The sequence below is a fragment of the Tasmannia lanceolata genome, unplaced genomic scaffold, assembly GCF_043159265.1.
Source record: "Tasmannia lanceolata isolate RefF3 unplaced genomic scaffold, GAP_Taslan_0.1 ptg000023l, whole genome shotgun sequence".
Taxonomy (NCBI): domain Eukaryota; kingdom Viridiplantae; phylum Streptophyta; class Magnoliopsida; order Canellales; family Winteraceae; genus Tasmannia; species Tasmannia lanceolata.
The window spans coordinates 19,522,611-19,547,421 of record NW_027518700.1 but is presented as its reverse complement, the minus strand read 5'-3'; the positions used below and the strand labels follow the sequence as shown (position 1 = coordinate 19,547,421).

Genomic DNA, 24,811 nt, shown 5'->3' with positions numbered 1-24,811 from the left:
AACGAAATTCGGGGAAAATAGAAAAAAATCCTTGAAAAGGAGGAAAAAACAGATACTGACTACAACCTATGTTTTCTTCCTTCTTCCTATTTTCTTCTTCTTCTTCTTCTTCCCCATCCTCAGACAGTTTTAGGGTTAGAGGGTTTTGAAAATGCCATTGTTGTCTGCCAGAAGTTTGGGTGGAAAATGGAGCGAGTTTTTTGGTTTTGGATAAAAGATTCGGTGGTTACATAAAAATTTTGAAATTTGTTGTGGGTGGTATCGAAAATCAACGTGATTGAAAAGTGGCGTCGTATAGTCCAAAAGACAATTGTCATACAATCCAAAAGATAATTATATTCTCACATGCAAATAAAGTTTCTCATTCTCTAATTTTTCCATCTTTTCATCTTTGCAAACTCCACTGAAGAGGAAGAAGAGGAGGAACAATAAGAAGAAAAAGAAGAGGCATAGGAAGAGGAAGAAAAGAGGACGAAAAAGAAGGAAAAAGAACAATTAGCGTAGAAAACAATGAAAGGCGCCGGAAAAATGAAAAGGAAAAAAACGAAGAAGGCAAAAAGAATAATCGATGCCCAAATGGAAGGCGCCGGAAATATGGAAAAGAAGAGGGAGAAGAAAGGAGAAAAGAAGAATCGACCCGATGTCATCTTAATCTGGCTCAGCTAAGTCAGTCTGAGATGAACGATGACCCCGAGTTAGACTACGATGATCCCAAGATGACCTCGAGTTAGACTATGATGATCCCAAGATGACCCCGAGTTTGGTTGATTCTAGGTGTCTTCTATTTTTTTCGGTGTCAATTCTTCTTTTTCCTCTATTTTTTTATTTATTTTTCCGATGCCTTCCATTTTTCCAATGTCGATTCTTCTTTTTCCCCTTTGTTTCCTTTTTTCCGACGCCTTCCATTCTTTCCAGCATTGATTCTTCTTTTTCGTCTTCTTTTCCATTTTTTCTGGTGCCTACTAATTTTCCAGCACTTTCCATTATTTTTGGCTTCGATTATTCCTTGTTTTCCTTCTTCTTCATCTTCCTTTTCAGTTTTTGGCACCGTTCATTTTTTTCGATGCCGATTTTTCTTTTTTCTTCTTCATCATCTTTTTCCTCTTCTTCCTCTTTTTTAAAAAAATAAATAAATTTCTCCTCCTCTTATCTGGAGTTGCAGAGATGAAAAAATGAAAAAAATTAGAGAATGTCATTCTATGCCACTTTTCAATCACCTTGATTTTTTATGCCCCCATCACAAATTTTAGAATTTTTACTCAACTAGTGAGTCTATTATCCTTAGGTTTTCTTTTGGTTTTGCATTTTTTTAAAGAAGGGGGACAGCTGGCAACTTTAGACGAAGTTAGGAGGGTTTGGGGGCTTTGATTTTTTTTTTTTTAAGAAGAGGCACAGCTACCAACTTTCGGGTTTTGCTTTTTTGTTTTTTTCAAACCTTATAAATAGGAAAAAACTGAACAACTTTCAGCTTTTCATTTTTTTAGAGCTGTTAGAAAGATCCATCATAAAAACTGAATCAGTGGCTTGGGTATTTGGGTTGTCGGGTTGTTGACTACTCAACCCTAATCCAGCCCGATTTCATTAGGATTTCCACCAACGGCACTTTTCCGACTAGCAACCGTTCATAATCAACAGCAAAAATACACAAACATGGGAAAAGGCTATTTGTTCATATCATTGATTACTGGTGTGATTTTTGAGCAATGGGAGATCCAAAACAAGTCCTACAAATGAACGGTTCAGATCAATCAAAGGTGGGAGTCGTAAATGCTAATGCCCACTCAAAAATTAGGATTTCCACCAACGGCACTTTTCCTGTGATATCAACTGATATAGGGTGGCAATACTAACATTGAGGGTAAAGGAGACACACGTCTTACGTGTCGATCCTCAACTAACTAACCCCACACAAATAATACACACTCCCTCTCCTTTCTTTCTTTCAAATCCACGCTTTTCTGTTCCACATTTCCTCTCCCAACTTGAGAACTAAATTCTCATTTCTCGAGAGGGGGAGTGATATTGTGTAATTGATGGCTTGTACAGGGGATTGCTATCTCAAGATGGGTTTCTCGGCCTCTAGTTGTCGCTCTTCTTCTTCTTCTCCATCTCGATTTTCGCTTAACAAGGTATTTATGCGTCTCTGCAACTCGATTCTAGGGTTTTGATGGAATTCTCCGTTTGTTTTCTGCTAGGGTTTTGAAGAAGCGGCAAAATGGCAAATGAATTTGAAGTTTTCTGGGATAATTGTGCAGCGTACTATTATTTATTTATTGATTTTTCACTTCGCTTGACTAGATTAACAGATCTTCAATGCATTGAAATCTGGCAAAGATTATAACTAGAGTCGCCAGACCAACTCAAGGTAGAAGCAGAAATAGCAGCAACTGGAGTTTTTTGGGGGAAAACCGTAGTAGCCGAAAACTCCTTGTACTTCGGAAACGCTCCCAAATATGAACATTTCCGAGATGCACGGGAAACATATGAGAAACGAATGGGAAACATGTGTGAAACACGTGAGAGATGCATGGGAAATGCGTGGAAAACTTATGTGAAGCATGTATGAAACTTGCGATTTTTTTACTTTTTTCAAAAAATATGCTAATTTTTTTTTGGGAATAGATATTAAAAAGAAAAACAATAGCATATATTGTGATAACAATACAAATAAGTAGAAAAGTATGCTAAAAATAAAATAAATAAAAAACATACATAAATCATTTATGTATGTCTCTAACTTAAATACAAATTATGAAAAATTTATAAATGTATGTATTTTTGTGTAAAATCCCGTATAAATTTTAAAATTAACAAATTTTAAATCTATGAAAATATATAATTCGTGTATTCCTTGTGTTTCATGTGTTTCAATGTTTCTCTATAGTTTCTGAAAAGTTTCTAATGCAGGTCAAAGACATTTCTCAATGTGTTTCTCATACGATTTTCTATCATTTCTCGTTTGTCCTCTATTTTTTCTCCGTGTTTCCCGTTTCCATTTCACTTTTCGCTTCTCGAATTCATTTCCCAACCTGGTAACTATAGGAAAAACAATTAGTGGGCACTAGACTCACGACCCTCATTGATCTTCTTTCCAATCTTCAAATCATAGAAAACGCAACTGGTATAAAAGAATGTCAGTGGACAATTCATAGTGTTTGTTAGGAACTTGCACATATGGAATTAATTGAAAGATACGGATCAAATAAAATAGAAGGTAGGGATAAAAACTGAGAAAACTGAATTTTCAGCTTTCTATTAGTGGTAAAGAGAGAACCATAATTTCTCGTAGAGTCAAATTCTCATGAGTCCAACTCAAGAGAATAGCCGTCGCACAACCCCCCCCCCCCCTGAAACTCATATTTCTATAATCAATTCGATCCCCCGATCTAATTGGGGGCAAACACCTACGAAAAGATCGCCTTGATTAATCCTATTTCTTCATTCATTTTGGCTTTAGATCCTACTGAAATATGGATAGTACTTGATATGAGGAATGATAGATTGAAGAGCGACCTTGCAAAAACCAGCTACACGGGCCCTCTCATTGCTTGGTTTCAACAAAGTGCATTTATGATGGCACAGAAAATTATGGAAATGGCTTTGACAAATATAAAAGTAAAGAAACATAAATGCACTTTGTTTAACTTGAAACCGAACAATGGGAGGGCCCTTGTGGCTAGTTTTTGCAAGGGAGCCCTTCATTTTATCATTCCTCATTATATATATATATATACTAAGCAGCTAAGTTTCCAAGTGTCATTCGCTTTTTTTCCAAGAATATTTTTTGGGAAAAAAATTTCCCCTACAAAGTTGCCACTACCAAATCAGTTTTTAGCATTTACTAATTCCGTTTTCCCCTACGTGTTAATTTCCCGCCTATAATTCAAATGAAAACGAGAGTGGAAACCAACTCATACGTTTCATATTCCGTTAATTGGAGGATTTATTGCCGATTATGGCATATCCTCAATTCTATTCATATTTGATCATATATATTGCCATTATTTGATGATATCTCTTACAATTTATTGCCGGATTTATCGCCAATTATGGCATATCCTCTCTCTCTCTCTCTTACCGTTTCCACATCAACCCTTCTTAGGTTTGGCCGATCAGTTCTAAGAACCATTCATCTCTTCTTTCTAGGCTAAGGCAATAACAGTTCATGCTCAAGAAGCTCTGATTCCTACAGATTTGGGTATTAATCTGGTTTGAGAAAAATTCATCAGCGTTGATTCCTTGCCAAACAGTGCAAAGAAGCAATTCAACTTTGTAGTATGGGTTTTTTGATTTGCAGTGCCTTGATTCCGTTTGGATTTCTCAGCTTTGATTCTTTCCCAAACACTTTAAAGAAGCAAGTAACTTTGCCATCTCAGATGCTGAAAATTTTCTCTTTCGATATTGGTATTGCGGGTTTTTGATTTGGAGTGGATATTTAATCAATTTTGCTTTTGTCATCTCAGAAACTATCAACTATTGCTTCAGTTTTTTTCTCTCTTGAATATGGGTTTCCTTTTAATCTGATAGATTTTTGCCAATAAATTTATGTACAGGATTTGTATTCTTATTTTATGACTTTTTCTCTTGGCCTTTCCTCTGTTGCATCCTATGGGATTTTAGATTGTCATTCAATAGACATAATACCAGTTTTAGCTCTGCAAAACCCACCACACCCCCCCTCTCTGGCGTTTCATGCAGCCCTCCGTCTCCACTGAAGTCCATCAATAGAGTGGGACCCACCGTTTTACACCTTTTTTTGAGAGGGTGGGTCTCACTAGCTCCACTCACCCATCCACCGAGCGGGACCCACAAATTTACCTCATGTTTTAATTGAGGTAGATCCCACCGATTCATACTCAATCCCATGAATAGGATGGTGCCCACCATTTTATAAGGTTTTGATGGGATGGGCCTACTATTTCACCCATGCATAGCATGGGCCAGGAATACTAGTGTGTGTGTGTGTGTGTGTGTGTGTGTGTGTGTGTGTGAAGAAACAGTTCCTACGCTCGAGCGCAGATAAGCTTATCTGCGCTCGAGAGCAGGAAACATGGTGGGCCCACATTTTTTGGGTGATCCTAAGCATTCATTTGAAAGGCCTCGTCATGTATGGGGTGTGTACCAAAAATCAGCTCCATTGGATCAACCTAACCCTTCCATTTGTGGGGTGAAAAAATGGGCAAATTTGTGGACAAACAGTTTTTGTCCATTTTCTCACCCACAAATGGACACCCTAAGATGATCCAATGGAGTTGAGCTTTGTTACACACCCCATCCATGATGGGGCCTTTCAAATGAATGCTTAGGATCACCCAAAAATTGTGGGCCCACCGTTGTTTCCTACACTCGAGCGTAGATAAGCTATCTGAGCTCGAGTGCAGGAACTATTTACTCTATATATATATATGTGTGTGTGTGTGTGTTTGTGTGTGTGTATATATGTATAGAGAGAGAGAGAGAGTGAGAGGAAAGTGTTCCTGAGCTCGAGCTCAGATAAGCTTATCTGAGCCCGAGCTCAAGAACACATGTGGCCCCACATTTTTGGGGTGTTCCAAAGCATTCATTTGGAAGGCCCTTCCATGGATAGGGTGTGTGCCAAAAATCAGATCAATAGGATCATCCTAACCCTGCCATTTGTAGAGGAAAAAAATGGGCAGAAACATGGACACACACTTTCTGTCCATTTTCCTCTTCACCTTTGATTGGGTTATGATCATCCTTTTGATCTGATTTTTGGTACACACCCTATCCATGCAAGGGGCTTCCAAATGAATGCTTTGGATGCCCCAAAAAATATGGGGCCACATGTGTTCTTGAGCTTGAGCTCAGATAAGCTTATCTGAGCTCGAGCTCAGGAACACTTTCCATATATATATATAGAGGAAAATGATTGTACGCTCGAGTGTACCAAGCTTATGGTACGCTCAAGTGCCCAATCACATGTGGGCCCACTTTGTTAGGATGATCCAAAGCATTCATTTGAAAGGCCCTTACATAGATGGGATGTGTACAAAAAATCAGCTCCATAGGATCATCCTAACCCATCCATTTGTGGAGGTCAAAATGGACAGACACTGTTTGTCCACAAATCAGCCCATTTTGGCCCTCCACTTTTGGAGAGGTTAGGATGATTCAATGGAGCTGATTTTTGGTACACACCCTATCTATGATACGGCCTTGCAAATGCATGCTTTGGATCAGCACAAAAAATGTGGGACCCATGTGATTGGGCACTCGAGCGTACCATAAGCTTGGTACGCTCGAGCGTACAATCCTTTTCCTGATATATATATATATATATAATGAGGAATGATAGACTCAAGGGAGCCCTTGCAAAAACCACCTACAAGGGCGCCCCCATTGGTCCATCTCAAGAAAGTGCCACAAAAAAACATGGGATTGGCATTGACAACCTCTGTGTTGTGGTCGTGATTCTTGTGATGATCAATTGGTTTGAAAAACAAAAGCTTTTAGATCTATGAATTCATTCAGGGCTGCTCATTTACCATGTTATCCGGACAGAAGATGATGAATTGGTTGCAGGGTTTGAATTACCGTTCACATCTCTAACTTTATTAATAAAGATGCAAAATTACTTGACTGTCCATGATTAGTCAACTAATCAAGTGTAAGATAGGAAAAATCGCATACGTGCATAAAAGGGAAAAAAAATAGAAGAAATACTGTCCAGCTATGTGACCGGATACATCCACTATTCAACATAAATACACATAGTTTTTATATTAATAATGATATGATGAGAGATTCCCATCCTCATGGCACACTTGTATGGTGGTCGGGTCTGTTCATCTGGTGCACCACCACCAAACCATCAAATTTTGCTTGTCTCACTCTCATCTTGAAAAGGCGAATAACATTTGGAAAGTTACGTGCTTAGTATATATTATAGATAAATATTTTTGGCTTAGTTCTTTATCTATGTGCTATTGGGTTATATTTTTTACACACTTCATCTTTTGATATATAATTATATTTTTTCAACTAAATTTCTGTTCTTGTCAAAAAGTCTTACGAGTAACGAGTCATAAAATTAAGAAATCGAGTTTAGTTCTTTATCTATGTGTTATTGGGTTATATTTTTTACACACTTCATCTTTTGATATATAATTATATTTTTCAACTAAATTTCTGTTCTTGTCAAAAACTCTTACGAGTCACGAGTCATAAAATTAAGAAATCAAGTCATGAGTCGAGTCACAGGTTGACAATTATGATCATAACCCCTTGATTAAGATCTTAATGAAAAGAGTCTTTCTTGAGCTGCGACTTTCAGAGGAAAACCTTAAAAGGATCTCTGTTTCGAACAATGTCTGATCAGGAGTTGGCATTTTATAGCCAAGACGAGACAACAACGAAGGATCAGTCATTTTGATGCTTATTGCATGAATGAACTTCCATTTTCCAATTCAACAGTGTTTGAGCCCAATAAGCAGCTACTCGCCTACCAGTGAATTAGGAAGTACTGAGTGTTGAAAGAATGCTTGGAACTTCTCCTGTTTCATTGTTTGTAAATATAGTGTTTCTTAGCATCTATGTCACAAATATGGTCATCGAAATTTCTCGGCAAGCGAATATCTCGGGACATATTATGTTTTTTATTTTTTACGGGGTTCTATCGAGGAAAAATGATAAATAGAATTATTTAATAATATGTAAATTAAGAAAAATATAAAATTAAAAATATCATGAAGATATCATGATATTATAGTGATATTATCATGGCTAATGAAAGGATCGCTATATTTTTTTTAATTCTCGGGATTATTTCAGGATTTTGTCGTTTTATCAAAATATCGCAATTGTTGGATATATGTAATAAGCCTGAGGGCATAGTTGTCATTGTACTTTTTCTCTTTATATAAATGCATTAGTGAGGGGGAGTTTTCCCTAACTCACTTTTTCTCTTCTCCAAATCTCTCTCAATATGGTATCAGAGCTCTAGGGTTTTTGATCCCTAGGGATTACCTTTGGCCTCCATCTTCTCCGTCCCACAACCCTAACCCTAACCCTCGTCTCTCCCTCACCTCATCTCTCTCATCTCTAACCCTAACCCTAACCCACCCCTCCATCTCTCTCTCTTTCTCTCTCTCTCTCTCTCTCTCTCTCTCTCTCTCTCTCTCTCTCACCCCACACCCAAACCCTAACCCTAACCCATGCCCCATCTCTCTCTCTCACCACCCCCCCACGCCCCACGTCTCTCGCCCCCTCTTCAGTCCCCTCCCGCCCCTCTCCAACCCCCCGCCCCGCCTCTAACAGGCCCCCGCCCCCTCCTCCACACGCCCCGCCCCCCACCAGCCCCTCTTCCCCCCCTCCTTCAGGCTCCGCCCCCACTCCAGCAGACCCCCGCCCTCCTTCCAACCCCCCCCCCCCCCCGCCCCCGCCTCCCACTACAGCCCCCCCATCCGCCCTTTTCTCACCCTTCTTTAACCCCTCTCCGCCTCTTGTCCCCCCGTCTCACCTTCCTCTTTTTTATTCTTTTTTTTCCCACTTCTCCATCATTATGCGCTGATGTAGTTAGGTTCCTCTTCATCTTGTCTCTTCGCGGTCTCTTTCCGTCTTTCATATGGCTACCACGATTCTGTGTCGTTCTCTCGTGAGGCCGCGCTATTTACTTTTCCCTTGAGTAGTTGGTTCTTCCTTTTTCATCTCTTATCTTGCCGTTGCTTGTGGGTTCTATTCTCCTTCTCTTTCTTATGGATCCTCCTGTCATTGTGGTTCTCTCTGTCAGCATGACTACCGAAGTTCGTGCCACCCCACCTCCTTCGGCTCCGTCTTCCTCACCTTCTCCTAGCTATGCACTTGTGGATGGATCTTATCCACAGTTGAATATTGCAAAGTTTGATGGAACCAACTACTTACCATGGAAAGTTGCCGTCGAGACATACCTCCTAGGTCGAGGCAAAGTCAGCTTTCTTCGGGAGGATCCCCCATCTCTCAAGGACCCTTCCTACACTCGGTGGGAACAAGAAGATGCCTTGATTCGTAGTCTCCTCCGGCAGAGCATGACCCCTGCCATTTTATCCACCATGATCCTCCTCCCGACTGCCAAGGAGATCTGGGATCACACAGCTGTCATCTACTCTGGGGTTGAGAACCTCACACGTATCTGTGCCACTTACTCTGATGTGCCACTTACTCTGAGTGGATGCGTCTGCGACGTGGTGACATGTCCCTTGAGACTCATTATGGGCAGTTATCTCATTATGTTAGCAACTTGACATTATCTTACCTCTCACTTCTGATGTCAATGTGCTTCGTCGCCAGCGAGAACAAATTCGGGTTGTGCACTATCTTAAGAGCCTGGGTCCTGAGTTTATGCACCTTCGTCATCAGATTCTTGGTTCCAGCACTATTCCATCATTATGAGAGGCCTATTCTCGTGAGCAACAGTGCCTTGGTGAGTCACCGTCCAGCCTTCCATCTGATAGTTCGGCTCTCGTGGCTTCTGATGGTATTGGTGGTTCCAAGCCACCCGGAGGAGGTGGCTCTTTCCCCGAGCTCGTGGTCGTGGCTGTGGAGGTGGCCGTGTTGGTGGTGGACGTGGTCGTCCTTACTGTACCCATTGCCATTGTGATAGCCACCAGATCGAGACATGGAGCTTCGTCCACCTCGATCAGCTCATCTCACTGCTCCTGGCCCCTCAGACAGCGTGACTTCTTTGCCTGGTTCTACTTCTATTGATGAGTCCTTTACCTTTACGAGGGCAGATTATGAGGAGCTACAGCATTTTCGACATAGTGCTTCCCAGACTACTACCGGGTTTGCTCAGCCAGGTAGTTGATCTACAACCTTACTCTCTAGCTCCGGGTCCTGGATTATTGACTCGGGAGCCTCCAATCACATGACTGGTAACTCATCTCAGCTATCCTCTTTTTCGCTCTTTTTCCTCTGGCTCTCAGACCATTACTCTTGCTGATGGGTCGACTTCCCCCATCATTGGTATTGGTACAATATATCCCTCGCCTACTATTTCATTATCATCTGTACTATGTGTCCCTAAATCTCCGTTTAGTTTACTTTCTGTCAGTCAATTAATGAAAAATCTTCAGTGTTCCATCTCATTTTATCCCTCTTATTGTTTGTTTCAAGATCTTTCGACTGGGAAGACGATTGGATCGGGTCGTGAGGTGGATGGACTTTATCGCCTCGACTGCAACTGTTCTCCTACCACTTTGCATATCTCTGTTGACGCCTATCAGTGGCACTGCCGTCTTGGTCACCCTTCTCTTCAGCGCCTTTAGCAGGCGTCCTTTGCTCCTTCTTCTGTCTCTTCGTTCCAGTGTGACTCTTGTGAACTCGGAAAGCACCACCAGGTGTCCTTTCCTTCCCAAGTCATTAGTCGAGTTGATAGTCATTTTCTTTTAGTTCATTCTGATGTATGGGGGTCCTCTAGGGTCGCATCAAATAATGGATTTAGGTATTTCGTAGTTTTTATTGATGACTATCTGCGTTTGACATGGGTGTATTTGTTGAAAGACCACTCTCAGGTCTTCACTGCTTTTCAGAATTTCCATGTTGAAATAAAGAATTAGTTTAATTGCAATATTAAATGTCTTTGCACTGATAATGCTCGCGAATTTTTCTCTTCCACATGGATTTCAGGATTATCTTTCATCTGATGAAATTCTTCACCAATCCTCTTGTGCCTACACGTCACAGCAGAATGGTGTCGCTGAAAGGAAATTAAGGTATTTGCTTGAAGTTACTCTAACCATCATGTTTCAAATGCGAGTCACTAAGTCATTTTGGGGGGAGGCCGTGTTAACATCCTGTTTTCTTGCGAATCGCCTTCCCTCTTCTGTCCTTCGTGGCTCTTCTCCCTTTCAGGTTTTATACCCTCAGCAGGATCCATTCCCTCTCACCCCCCGGGTATTTGGGTGTGTCTGCTTCGTCCACCTTCTTGGTCCTTGTTGGGATAACTCGATCCTCGGTCGGAACGGTGTGTCTTTTTAGGTTATTCCAGAACTCAAAAAGGCTATCGTTGTTATAGTCCTCGACTACGTCGATGGTTTGTGTCAGCTGATGTTACCTTCTTTGAATCTGAGGCATTCTTTAGCCCTTCATCTGCTCATATTACAAGTCCCTTGGAGAATGAGGTCCGATTATCTCTTCCTTCAATTCTTGACTCGGTTCAGATACCCTCACAGCCTGCTACGATACCAGATCCGTCTCCATCTTCATCAATACCAGTGGCTCCACCACCTGTTACCAAACAATATCGGCGACGGCTGCAGAAAGATGGACCTCCACCTCCTTCACTCGAACCATCGCCTTCATCTGTCAAGGTCCCTGCCTTGCCTACTCAGGTATCTTCTTTCCCCTCCTTTGTCATTGCTTCTGACTCTCCTATTACATCTCGCACTTGATCTCATTCTACTGCACATCCAATATCTCATTTTGTTTTTTTATGATCGTCTGACTTCTTTGCAAGCCTTTGTTTCATCCTTATCTTCTGTTGTGTTACCACAGTCATTATAGGAGGCTCTCCAACAGCCAGACTGGTACGTTGCTATGGATCTGGAAATAGGTGCACTTCGATCAAACCAGATATGGGATCTTGTTCCTCTTCCTAATGGTGCTCTGCCAGTAGGTTGTCGTTGGGTATTCTCAATCAAGTATTTACCTGATGGGATAGTTGAGAGGTTGAAGGCCCGTCTGGTTGCCAAGGGTTATACTCAAACCTTTGGGGTTGACTACCATGAGACATTCTCACCAGTTGTGAAGATTCCTTCAGTTCGAGTGATACTCTCCATGGCAGTTAATAATGGTTGGGCCCTACATCAGTTAGACGTCAAGAATGCTTTTTTACATGGCGACCTCCAGGAGGAAGTTTATATGGAGCAACCTCCAGGCTATGCTGCTCAGGGGGAGATGTCCTCCTCTGTTTGTCGCCTTAAGAAATCATTGTATGGCTTGAAACAATCTCCACGAGTATGGTTTGGTAGATTCAGTGAGGCTGTCATACGCTTTGGACTTAGGCAGTGTGTAGTAGACCATTCAGTGTTCAGTCATCAATCTTCTGCAGGGTGTATTCTGTTAATTGTGTATGTTGATGACATCCAAGGTTTTAAATCTCGGTTTCGGTCATCACCGAAACCGAAACGTTTCGGTTTCGGTACGAAATTTCGGACGAAATCTTGTAAAAATTACACCGAAATTTCCGAAACGTTTCATCGAAATTTCCGAAATTTCGGGTGAAATTTTGTACTTCACCGAAACGTTTCACCGAAATTTTACCGAAACGAAACATTTCTGCCGAAATTTCCGAAACGTTTCGGCGAAGTTTGGTACTTTTCCGACTCACTGTGAAATTCGTTTCATTTTCCACCGAAACCGAAATATTTCGGCCGAAATTTAAAACCATGATGACATCATCATTACAAGTAGTAACTCAGCGGGCATTCATTGAAGACTTTCTTACAAAAAGAGTTTGCTACAAAGGACTTGGGCCACCTCAGATACTTTCTTGGGATAGAGGTGGTATATTCCTCTCATGGGATATCTCTATCACAGAGAAAGTATGTGTTGAACTTACTGGAAGAAACAGGGAATCTTGGAGTAAAACCTGTATCTGCGCCTATGGATCCCAATGTAAAGCTTATTCCAGAGGAAGGGGATCTGTTAGAAGACCTTGGCAGGTATAGAAGATTGGTTGGTAAGCTCATATATCTCACTTTTACTCACCCAGATATCTCTTATGCAGTTGGAGTAGTTAGCCAGTTTATGAGTGCTCCTCGTACCTCTCACTGGACATCAGTAATTCAGATTCTCCGCTATTTGAAAGGGGCACCAGGGGAAGGATTGCTATTCAAGAAAAATGGACATGTCAGGGTGGAAGGATATTGTGATGCAGATTGGGCATGATCTTCAGCAGATAGGACATCAACCGCGGGTTACTGCACCTTTGTTGGTGGCAATTTAGTGTCGTGGAAAAGTAAGAAACAAGAGGTAGTTTCGAAGTCTAGCGCCGAGGCAAAATACCGAGCTATATCCTATACGCGTGGGGAGCTTCTTTGGTTACGTTCCCTCATGACAGAGATTGGTTTTTCTTCTTCTTCTCCAACTCATCTTTATTGTGATAATAAAGCTACGATTCACATAGCCACCAATCCCGTCTTCCGTGAGAGAACCAAGCATATAGAGGTTGATTGCCATTTTATTCGCTAGAGAATCCATAGGGGCGAGATACATGTTTCCTTTACTCGATCTGTGTACCAGTTAGCAGATATTTTCACCAAACCCTTGCCTAAGTTGAAGTTAAATGATATTTGTAGCAAGCTGGGAATGTATAATATCTACATTCCAGCTTCAGGGGGAGTGTTGGATATATGTAGTAAGCCTAACGGCATAGTTGTCATTGTACTTATCTTTCTCTTTATATGAATATAGTAGTGAGGGGAATACATGTTTCCTTTACTCGATCTGTGTACCAGTTAGCAGATATTTTCACCAAACCCTTGCCTAAGTTGAAGTTAAATGATATTTGTAGCAAGCTGGGAATGTATAATATCTACATTCCAGCTTCAGCTTCAGGGGGAGTGTTGGATATATGTAGTAAGCCTAACGGCATAGTTGTCATTGTACTTATCTTTCTCTTTATATGAATATAGTAGTGAGGGGGAGTTTTCCCTAACTCAGTTTTTCTCTTCTCCAAATCTCTCTCAATAGCAATAAAATCGCTATAGTTTGAAAATATCGGAGATATTTGTGACATAGCTTAGCATGCAGCGCTTGTCAGATCTCTGGACTGATGTATACTTAGGTTTTAATTCCATTTCTTCTCTTGTTTTAATAATTTACTTTCTCCTTTGAAGCTGGATCTTGTGATTCAAGGTTTTGTTTGCTGATCCACTGTTGATATGTAAAGGGACTGCTTCTCTACACAGCCACATCTCCAAGACTCGGGGCCAAATGCAGAAATAGCAAGATTCTACGCTTTCCAGCCTCTGTTTTTCGTAAAATGAGGTTTGGTTATAAGATTCGATTTTATCTCACTTGAAGCATTACAAATTACAGGACATCGTAAACTTCCTTGAAACCTTTAATTGTATTATTTATGGAAAAGCTGCGAACTTTTCTTGATTATACACATTTATGAAAATAATCTCGTTTTTCCCGGGATGAATAAAATATTAAAATAGTTTTGAGTGACTTTGCTGACTTCCTAGAGAAAGACTGCAGCGCTGGTCAGATCCCTGGACTGATGTATATGAAAAAAAAAATGAAAGAATATTTTCATTTTCAATAATATGAATTTCAATTCATATTATTGAAAATGAATATTATTAATATTTATAAAAATGAATAAAAAAGCGATTTTAATTAGTTGTTTTTTCTTATTAATTTTAACTGTTGAATGGAGCAGCTTATAGTTTCTCGCATTCCAGTGCCAATGGATATATGCATATGTATTTACAGTTGTTGATGAGTTTAAAAGACAAACTCTCTAAATTTTCCCACTTTCCGTGTGTCTTGATTGTTACTTTTGATAGCACCTCAGTATATATTCATTGAGAAGTAATCATGTTTTCCCTAAGATCTTCTTTAATTGGATAGTGGATATCAGATACTATAAATAATGTTTGCAATCAACAAACATGATTTTTCACAAAATCAAGATACACCTTTCTTCCAACTGCTCGGATTATCTTATTCCATTTTGAGAATTAAGAGTCTTCTCATGATGTCATTAGTTATTATTTATTCTTATATTGAATAAGTCATTCCAATTGCATATTTGGCTTTAGGAGAACTGGAGCGATGCAAATATCAAAGGCAGAATCTCAAGAGTCAACCTCGAAAAAAGCAAATTTGTTTGCTGAACGGAAGAAAATAATTAAGCTGCCAAATTATAGTGATGGCTGTGGCAGGGTCTATCCATTCAAAGAATTTCTTAGTCATCCATTAGGGATGGAATCAATATTGAACACAAGAGCCTTACAAAGTTTCCAATCCCTCGATTCTAATACATACAGGTTACTATCCTCTCTTTTTTCCTTTGATCATTCTGTGAAGCTATCCATTATTTTTGTTATTATTGCTAATAATCATTCTAGTGTGTGGAATTCTCCCAAATCTCAAATAAAAAGCATCGCCACTGAAATTATGTGAAACTCAATAAAGTATATGCAAAATATTCTGAACTAGCCTGTTTTCTCAAATGACTGGCCAATGGCCTTACTTAGGAATGGGTTTTTCATGATGTTCAGATTGAGGGACGATCTCTTTCCCTATTGTAATTTTTCTTTGTATTCTTCTTTGTTTAATAAATTTTGTTATCTTTTTAAAAAAAAAATAGGGTGTTAAGAGTTAATGTAGTTTAGTAAGATTTATATTTATGTTTTGTTGCAATTCCGTGCTTAAGTTTTATGCTTATTTACATTGGTTGGATGAGGTCCATCATGAATGACCCTAAATCAACACAGGTAAAAGCTCATTTCAAAGAATAAAGTAGGCAACAAGTCCTTCCAAACTAGGAAATGGATGGAGGAGCCTGTGATCAATTATTTATCCTCTCTCTTCTCAGCTGATGTGGGTTCTCGCCTTTGGATTTATGATGACTATCCTTCTCTTTCCCAGTCTTATATGGCGAATCTTGGAGCCCTTTCCTCCAAGGAAGAGATGCATGTGACTGATTATTAGTCTCAATAAGGATAAGTGCTCCAATCCTAATGGTTTATATATAGGTTTTCCCAAGAATTCTGGGACCAGCCTGTTAGCAAGAATCCCCAACCCTCTAGCCCAATGTCATTAAAGAATATTTAGGGTATGGCTTCCAATCAGGGTTTCCAATTTCCGTGTTAAATTCAGGTTCAGTCGCCACATAAACAGAAACTTTTTTATTTCGGTTGGAGATTTTGGTGGAAATCCTGTAAAGTAACTGAAATGTACGGAAACATAGATATAAGTGATACAATTTTAAGATCAAACATCAAGAGATGCTGGAATAAGCGCAAATGCACACTTAGAAAACATCACTTAAGCAAGACATCCATCCACAATGGTTTAACAACAACAAACACCTAGTGACATGCAATGTCAAACATTTTTTATGATCAAGTAATACCACATTTAACATGTAATTCATATAAATATTTTTGCAGAATACATACACGATAATTCATATGCAGTTCATATAAATATAATTATGCAACACATACTAATAAAGTGTACTACTAATACACTTATGATTTTGGTTTCGGAATGCATTTTGGTGGGGATGAAAATAGAAACATTTTAGTCGTTTTGTGTCTATTTCAGTGAATTTAAAATCATGCTTCCAATAATGAAGAGGAAGCGAATACAAGGACATATTCAATGCTTATTGTTAAAGTATAAAAGATTAATTAACCCCATCTCCAACAGCTTAAGCTTTGGAGTAATTGGTTGTTTCACATGGTATCAGAGCAAAGGTCTTCGGTTCAAAACTCCTTGATGATAAAAATCCACATAAATGGCCAACCCAAAAGAGGGGCCAGATGTGCCACTCATAGGCCAACCCTAAAAAGAGGGGCCACCTGTGAGGGGGAGTGGTAAAGTATAAATGATTAAATAATGCCATTTCCAACAGCTTAAGCTTTGGGAGTTATTGGTTGTTTCACACTTGTGAAGATGAGGGACCTCTTGAAGAAGAAAATGGGTTATCTTGTGAAGATTATGTAGAAGCACTTGTGGTTATGATCAATATTCTTTCCGAGGAAAGCTAATCATTGATTACTTTTCGTGGTGTATCTTTAAGACCGTATCATTTGCTAATTATGCCTCAAAAATTATTTTTAACTGGATCCAGCTTGCTACTGTATGCAGGTGCACTCTGCCAAAACTTCAATTTTTGAGCTTTGAAGTATCCCCTGTTTTGGTCTTACGAGTGACCACAACAAGTGAAGACTGCACAGTTGAGATGCTGTCCTGCAAGGTGTGATTTGTTTTTCTTGACTAAGATTCTTGTCATGTGGCTATTTTGTTAAAAAAAAAGTACAAGTATTACAATTAATAAATAAATATAGAAGTAAATAAATTGATAGCTGATTAACATCGTCAAGGAAGTCCTCTGTTCAATCTGTGGCTCACTCAAAAGCTGCTTAGAGTATTACAACTAGTTGATACATCAAAATACATCGGGGAGATTTTCTCATCAGTGTCATTATTTTACATATCACAACATGAAAGTTGACATCAATTTAGATATGAGTAAATAGGAACATTTGCAATGAATTCTACAAATTAGTAGAGTTCAATCGGTTCTTACATAATCCTATTTATATGAGTAATTATTGTATGCTTGCCTGTTAAGGAAAATAAGGCTAGTCATATCTAGATGACTACTTTTCATTTCCTTTTCTCTCTAAGGTGAATATTACTTGCCCTACCATTAGTTGAATTTATAACTGATTTTTTCTTAAGAAACGAGAAAAAAGAATTTAACTGATTTAGAGATGCTTTCAAGAACGTGAGTGTAGAGCGCCTGAGCCAGAACGCCAAAGCCACAACTTTGAGGAGATGACTGGTAATAGTACAGTAGTCTAAGAGCATTCTGGAAAATAAAAATTGGCTAATTAATTTACAACTTGCTACTGATCTCAATAAGGGAGTTAAGTCCTGTGGGCATTGGTGTAGAAATGACTGTTTGGTTATCTTGATAGAGTGACTCTTGAAGGAAGCCTGTCTGACCAAAATGTTCGTGTTCAAGAGGGTTGGGATGTTTAGCATGGATGGTTTGTTTGCAGCTACCTTTGGAAACTGCCATCCTTAAAGTGGTTTGTCATTAGATTGGCCGGTAGGCTTCATTTGAATCTTAGTTTCCCGTGGTTTCTCAAAAAATATCGCTGATTACAACAATTCTTCATGAAGGCAAAGAACCATAAAAATACTCAAAAATGCAAATTGTTATATTTCAGAAGAAGCCACTATAATTATAAATAGTGTTTGATGACGTAAAAGGATTGGAAGCACTTGCCACATTTTCGAAGTGGGAGCTTTTTCCTGATAATGTAAAACCCAAGCATTGTGAAGCGTGTTATTTACATGGAACATCAATCAGGATGATAATAGAAGCTGTCAAGAGCTCTGTTCTTTCTATTCTATACAAAGTAAAAATGTAATTTGTTGAGAAGAGGAAGAAGAGAAGAGAGTTGAGAAAGAGTGACTTGGAGTATTCTCCCCCTCACTTATGTATTTATACAAAGAGAGAAGATAAAATGACCGCTATGCCCTTAAGCAACTCACACACATAATACACATCTAACAGTCCCCCTCAAGCTGAAATGTAAATATTGAGCATTCCAAGCTCGGTACAAATATCACCAAGTCTAACCTTGCTTAGGGGCTTGGTGAGAACATCAGCAAGTTGGTCTGCCGACCGAGTGAAAGTAGTGCATCTCTCTCTGCTGAATCCTGTGACGTATGAAGTGACAGTCCACCTCCATGTGCTTCGTACGCTCATGGAAGACCGGATTGGTAGCAATGTGAATAGCTGCCTTGTTGTCATAGTATAGCTGAGCTGGGGATGATGAGGGAAATCCAATCTCAGACAGAAGTGATCGTAGGCAGATAAGCTCACTGCCAGTATGTGACATGGCTCGATATTTGGCTTCAGCACTAGACTTGGCTATAATATTTTACTTCTTACTTCGTTAGGACACTAAGTTACCTCCCACAAAGGTACAATAACCAGTAGTGGAGCGTCTATCTGCTGGAGAACCTGCCCAGTCAACATCACTGTATCCTTCTACCCTCAAATGCCATGTCTTTTGAAAAGTAGCCCTTTCCCAGGGGCGTTTTTCAAATATCGAAGAATCTGACTCACAGCTGCCAAGTGGGACGTATGAGGAGCACTCATGAACTGGTAACAACTCTCACGGCATAAGAAATATCTCGTCTAGTCACTGTGAGGCATATGAGCTTCCCAACAAGTCTTTAGTATCTACCTGGGTCATGTAACAAGTCACCTTCTTCTGGATGAAGCTTTGTATTTGGGTCCATGGGGGTAGTGGCTGGTTTCATACCCAATGACCCTGTCTCATCTAGAAGATCCAACACATACTTCCTCTGTGAGAGGGAGAGGTTAGTACTTGAGTTAGCTACCCCAATCCCTAAAAAGTATCGAAGGTGGCCAAGATCTTTTGTGGAGAACTCTTTCTGCAGAAAAATCTTCAACTACTGAATGCCAGCTATGTCATGCCCTGTGATAATAATGTCATCCACATACACTATAAGGAGGACATGACCAACACCTTACTGATGGTTGAAAACGGAATGGTCAACTGCACACTGCCTCATGCCGTATCTCATTAGGGCCTCACTGAACCTTCCAAACCAGGCTTGAGGGGACTGTTTGAGACCATACAATGATTTGCGAAGCCTACATACCGAGGAGGACATCTCTCCCTGAGCAACATAACTCGGAGGTTGCTCCATGTACACCTCCTTAGTCAAATCTCCGTGGAGGAAGGCATTTTTGACGTCTAACTGATACAATGGCCAGCCATGATTGACTGCAAGAGAAATAAAAACGCGCACTCATGGAATCTTGGCAACAGGAGAGAAGGTCTCATGGTAGTTAATCCCATAGGTTTGTGTGTATCCTTTGGCAACCAAGCGCGCCTTAAGGCGCTCAACCGTCCCATCTGGAAAATATTTGATGGCATAGAACCATCTACAGCCAACAGGATGAGCTCTAGGATGAGGGGAAACTATATCCCAAGTATGATTGGCTTGGAGAGCGGTCATCTTGCTGTCCATAGCAACACGCCACCCAAGGTGAGCAAGAGCGTCCTGCACAGACTTCGGCAATGAAACAGAAGACAAAGAGGAGACAAAAGTACAAAATGACGGAGTAAGATGATCATAAGAAACATAAGATGAAATAGGATGAGCAATAGTGCGTGAGGTAATAGGAGCATCTACAGCTAAATCAAAAAAAGGAGAAGGAACCTGAGAGGTAGAAGCCAATATCTTTGGCTGAAGAGACGACGCCTCAAGAGGAGGTGGAGGAGGATGTGCTCGCTGACGCTGCTGATAGACTCTCGTAGTAGTAGGAGGAGGAGGAATTGCCGAAACCTGGGGAGGAGAGTCCTAGACAAATGGAGGGACGGGGACATCTAAGGAAGGAAGAATGACGGAGAAGGGAGAATGACCGTCTAGAACTGAAGAGGGGAGACGATTGGCTAAGAAACAAGCCGTAAGTATAACGTCGCTCCAATACAATCTGGGAACATGCATTTAAAAGAGCATGGTGAGAGCCATATTGAGTAAAGACCTCAACTTCCTCTCAGCTACACCATTCTGCTGGGAGATGTAAGTGCAAGAGGACTGATGGAGAATGCCATGAGAGGCTAGGAAATCCTGAAAGACATGGGAGGTGTACTCCCTAGCATTATCTGTGCGTAAACATTTAAGAGGAAAAGAGTATTGAGTAACAATCTCCGCATAGAAAGTGCGAAAAGCTGTAAAGACTTCAGATCTATCCTTTAATAAAAATAACCATGTCATTCAGGAATAATCATCAACAAAAACAATAAAGAATCTGTATAAGTGAGGTGGTCCTCTAGGGACCCCATACATTGGAATGAACTAACTCAAAGGGCTAGACACTCGACTAATAGCTCGAGGGCGAATAGACACACGATGGTGTTCCCGAGTTCACATGACTCACACTGAAAGGGCTGAAGCAGTGAAGAGACAACCGAAGTCTGCTGGAGTCGTTGAAGAGAAGGATGACCAAGACGGCAATGCCACTGATAGGCGTCCACCGAACTATGCAAAATGGTGGGCGGTGGTGTGCACTGAAGCTGATAGAGACTGTACACCACCTCACATCTCGAGCCAATTGTGCTCCCAGTCGAGAGATCCTGAAACAAACAATAAGAAGGGACGAAGCTCAGGGTGCAGAACAAAGCAAGTCTCCATATAGTGTCCCTCACGACGACAGTGGGAGCAGAATGGATGTGGTCGGCCACCACGCCCCATAGGAAGATCACATCCACAGACACAACCACCACCGTCAGACTCACAGCCATGGCCAAAGGTAACCCCACCACATGTAGCACGATCACCTACGCCATAGGCAGCAGTCGCAATAATATAGACAGAAGGAGCCAACACAGAGTCACCAAGAACACACTGCTGGGCACGGAAGTACACCTCCTGAAGAGAGCATCGTGCCAGACCCAAATATCTGCTGACGAAGGTGCATGAACTCAGGACCCAAAGTCTCGAGAAACTGAACGACAAGTATCTAATCACGCTACTGAGCTGCCGTAGTCAAATCAGTGGTAAGAGGCATAATAACATCTAACTGTTGGCACTGGGAAACAAACTGACTGTAGTAGGTGGAGAGAGGAGTGTCACCGCGGTGAAGGTTCATCCACTGAGAGTAGGTGGCACAAATGCGTACGAGGTTTCACACCCCGGAGAAGGTAATAGCAGTATGATCCCAGACCTGACGAGAAGTCAGAAGGTGTATCATGGTCCCGGCAATTTGAGGAGACATACTCTGCAAGAGGAGGGTACGAATAAGGGCATCATCCTGCTCCCACTTCTCATAAGTGGGATCGGTGGAAGGAGGGGGATCACGATGAATAATAGAGATCTTCCCCATAGCAATCAGATAGGTCTCCACAAACACTTTCCAATTTAGGTAATTGGAACCATCAAGCCTGACTGTGGTCATGGGAGGGAAGGAACCATCCATCGAAGAATATGAGGGAGTATAAGAGGAAGAGGATGGGCGAGTTGTAGGAACAGTAGCCACAGAGGGCTGCCCGAGAGAGGGATCCTCAATAACGGGGGTATCCATAAATGAATAATTGCAAAGACAGCGTCAGCTGACGAGAAGAAATGACTCTGAGGCAGAGATCAGAGAAATCAATAATGGAGATTGAGGCTCCGAAAGAGACAAATGAGAAATAGGGCATGATAGAGACCCTCGATGACATGAAGAAGACAAACGGATATAGGGATATAAGATCGGAGGAGCCGCAAAGAGAAGAGGGAAGGAGATAAAAGAGATTTTAGCCATGAGAAGGAGAAAGAAAAGGGAAAGTAAGGTTGGGGGATTAGGGTTTGTGTTTTCTGTGTGTTTATTTTAGTGTTCTAAAAAAAAGGATGTGAGAGGAGGGGATAAGGGTGGGGAATGGAAAAAAAAGAGGGGGGGGTGTGTCGGGCGGGGGGGCTGGAGAGGCAAAGGGGGGCGAGGGGGAGTCGTGGGTGGAGAGGGAGGAGGGGTCAGAGGGGGGTTCGTGGGTGGAGAGGCAGGTCTGGAGAGGCGGGGGAGGTGTGGAGGGGGTGGAGAAGGGGGAGTGGGGCGAGGGGGGCGGTGGAGAGGTAGATGGGGGGGCTGTGGGAGAGGGAGGAGTGGGGCGGGTGGAGTTAGAGTTAGGGTTAGGGTTAGGGTTAGAGAAGGGAGAGAAGAAGAGAGGAGTTGCTATGGGGGTCCCTAGGGAATAAAAACCCTAGGGCTCTGATACCATGTTGAGGAAAGAATGAGGAGAAGAGATAGTGAGTTGGGAAAATCTCTCCCTCACTTATGTATTTATATATAAAGAGAGAAACATACATATGAACAATATGCCCATAGGCATATACATACACTAACAACTGCCAAGGATGGAGGGAGACGGCGACGCATCAATGGGATCAGAGGCAATAAGGTGTGCCGATTGGGTGGGGTGAAGCTCTGGATAAAGTGCGTAGCAAATATCAACATGATGACCTTCCCGTCGACAATGCATCCAGTAAGAGCCACCTCGGCCACCAGAGCCTCTACCGCTACCAAGATCACAGTCATTGCCACCACGACCATCGCAGCCCACGAACACAGCCAACTTGGCCAGCACCACGGCCAGAGCGGAAACCACCATCATAGGCAGCAAGGGCTGATCCCTTAGGAGGGAGAGCAGTAGAAAAGCCACCCAGGATGCACTGCTGGGCTCGTGAGTAGATCTCAGTAAGAGAGGGAAGAGACCCTGATCCAAGTAGCTGCTTATGAAAAGGCAAGAAGTCTGGTCCCAAGGAGTGGAGGTAATGAATAGCTAGGAGTTGGTCCTGCTGACGAGTGAGAACCGTGAGATCAGAGGTAAGAAGCATGAAGGCATCCAACTGCTGGCAAAGGGAGGCAAAGCAACTGTAGTGGGTGGACAGAGTGTCATCCCCATGCTCAAGTCGAATCCACTCTGAATAAGTAGCAAAGATACGTGTGAGGTTATCAGCCCCAGAGTAAAGTAGAGCCGTTTGATCCCAAATAGCCTTGGCCGAGGGCAGGCTCATCATCGGTCGTGCAACAACATGAACCATACTCTGCCAGAGGAGGGTGCAGATCATAGCATCTTCCTGTCGTCATCTGTCATAGAATGGATCTGAAGAGGAAGGAGGATCGCACTCAATAAGGGGGACACCCGACCCTTGGCAAGAAGATAGGTCTCAACAGCCTGGCGCCAGTTCAGAAATTGGAGACATCCAATTTCTCAGAGGTCATCTGAGGAAAAGACTGCTCCAAGGTGGGAGATAAGAGGAAGGGGAGTAGCTCGAGGAAGGAGCCGTAGGTAGAGTGGCAATGCTGTAAGCAGGAGATGGGCTGACAAGGGGATCCATGATAACTAAAAGAAAGAGCGGGACTCATAGCCACACCGTCAAGAAATAAACAAGAAATGAGGACAAGACAAGAATCATGCAAGAGGCCCGCAAAGGAGTCCGCGGCTCTGATAGAGAGGGACGAAGAAACATGATAGATACGTCCGAGACATAGTGGGAGAGATGAATCGAAGAGAAGGGGCCGAAATCGGAGCCGCTTACATAAGAAAAAAAAAGGTTTCGGAGCGGATTTAGGTCATTAGATGAAGGAGGGAGGAGAAGTTAGGTTTAGAGGTTTAGAAGGGGGAAGAGAAGAAGGGAGGATGAGGAGGGAGAGAAAGGGTAGGGGGAGGGGGGCTGGGGAAACAAGAGGAGAAGGTTAGGGGCTGGTCGGAGGTTAAGAAGGAGGACGAGGGGTCGGGGAACTCGAAGAGGGGAGGCGAGGTGCCAGGTGGGGTTGGGGGTCTCGGGGAAGAGGGCGGGACTCCTTTAGGAGGGGAAGCGAGGCGAGGCGACGGGAGGGGTTGGAGGGCCTCAGGGAGGAGGCGAAAGGTTGCTGGGTCTCGGGAAGGTGGGGCAAGGCGGCGGAAGGTGGCTGGGGGCGGAGCTAAGGATGGAGAAGAGGAGGGTTAGAGTTTTGGCTGTGAGGGTTAGGGTTTTGGGGCTACGTCAAAGTTAGGGTTAGGGTTTTGGGGAAAGGAAGGAGAAGAAGAGAAAAATGGTGGTCCCTAGGGGGTCACAACCTTAGGGCTCTGTGACCATGTTGAGAAGAGGAAGATGAGAAGAGAGTTAAAAAAGAGTGACTTGGAGTATTCTCCCCCTCACTTATGTATTTATATAAAGAGAAGATAAAATGACCACTATGCCCTTTGGCAACATACACACATAATACACATCTAACATAATTTATTATATTTAAAAAACACACAAAAACGTATTAGTATATACATGTAAAGTTAGTCATGACCATAGTATCCAGTGCAGGAAGTGAAAGCGGGATGTGAAGGCTCTCGGGAAGGCAAGAACTGGGAAGCATGAAGGGAAGCGTGCAGGAAGCGAAAGCGGGATGTGAAGGCTCTCGGGAAGGCAGGAACTGGGAAGCATGAAGGGAAGCGACAGGGAATCACGAAATAATTGAAAATATGATAAAATTTAAAAACAAATGAATTACAGTTTCAACTAATGTAAGCAATTTGAATCCAACCATCATAAATTACATACA

General features: G+C 41.8%; 1 protein-coding gene across 3 annotated transcripts in view; it reads left to right on the top strand.

The window, feature by feature from the left end:
- Nucleotides 1-1,913: 1,913 nt before the first annotated feature.
- LOC143856216 (DUF1997 family protein, putative (DUF1997)) overlaps nt 1,914-24,811 on the top strand; it is a 41,019-nt gene continuing 18,121 nt past the window's right edge. The window contains exons 1-4 of one of the 3 annotated variants that reach the window (XM_077366362.1): nt 1,914-2,129; nt 13,889-13,986; nt 14,769-14,996; nt 16,828-16,936. In XM_077366362.1, coding sequence (XP_077222477.1) covers nt 2,034-2,129; nt 13,889-13,986; nt 14,769-14,996; nt 16,828-16,936 — 531 coding nt within the window. In that variant the 5' untranslated portion in view covers nt 1,914-2,033. Of the gene's footprint in view, nt 2,130-10,111; nt 10,303-13,888; nt 13,987-14,768; nt 14,997-16,827; nt 16,937-24,811 lie in introns of those variants that run through there. The other 2 variants (XM_077366363.1, XM_077366361.1) reach the window with 2 other exon arrangements.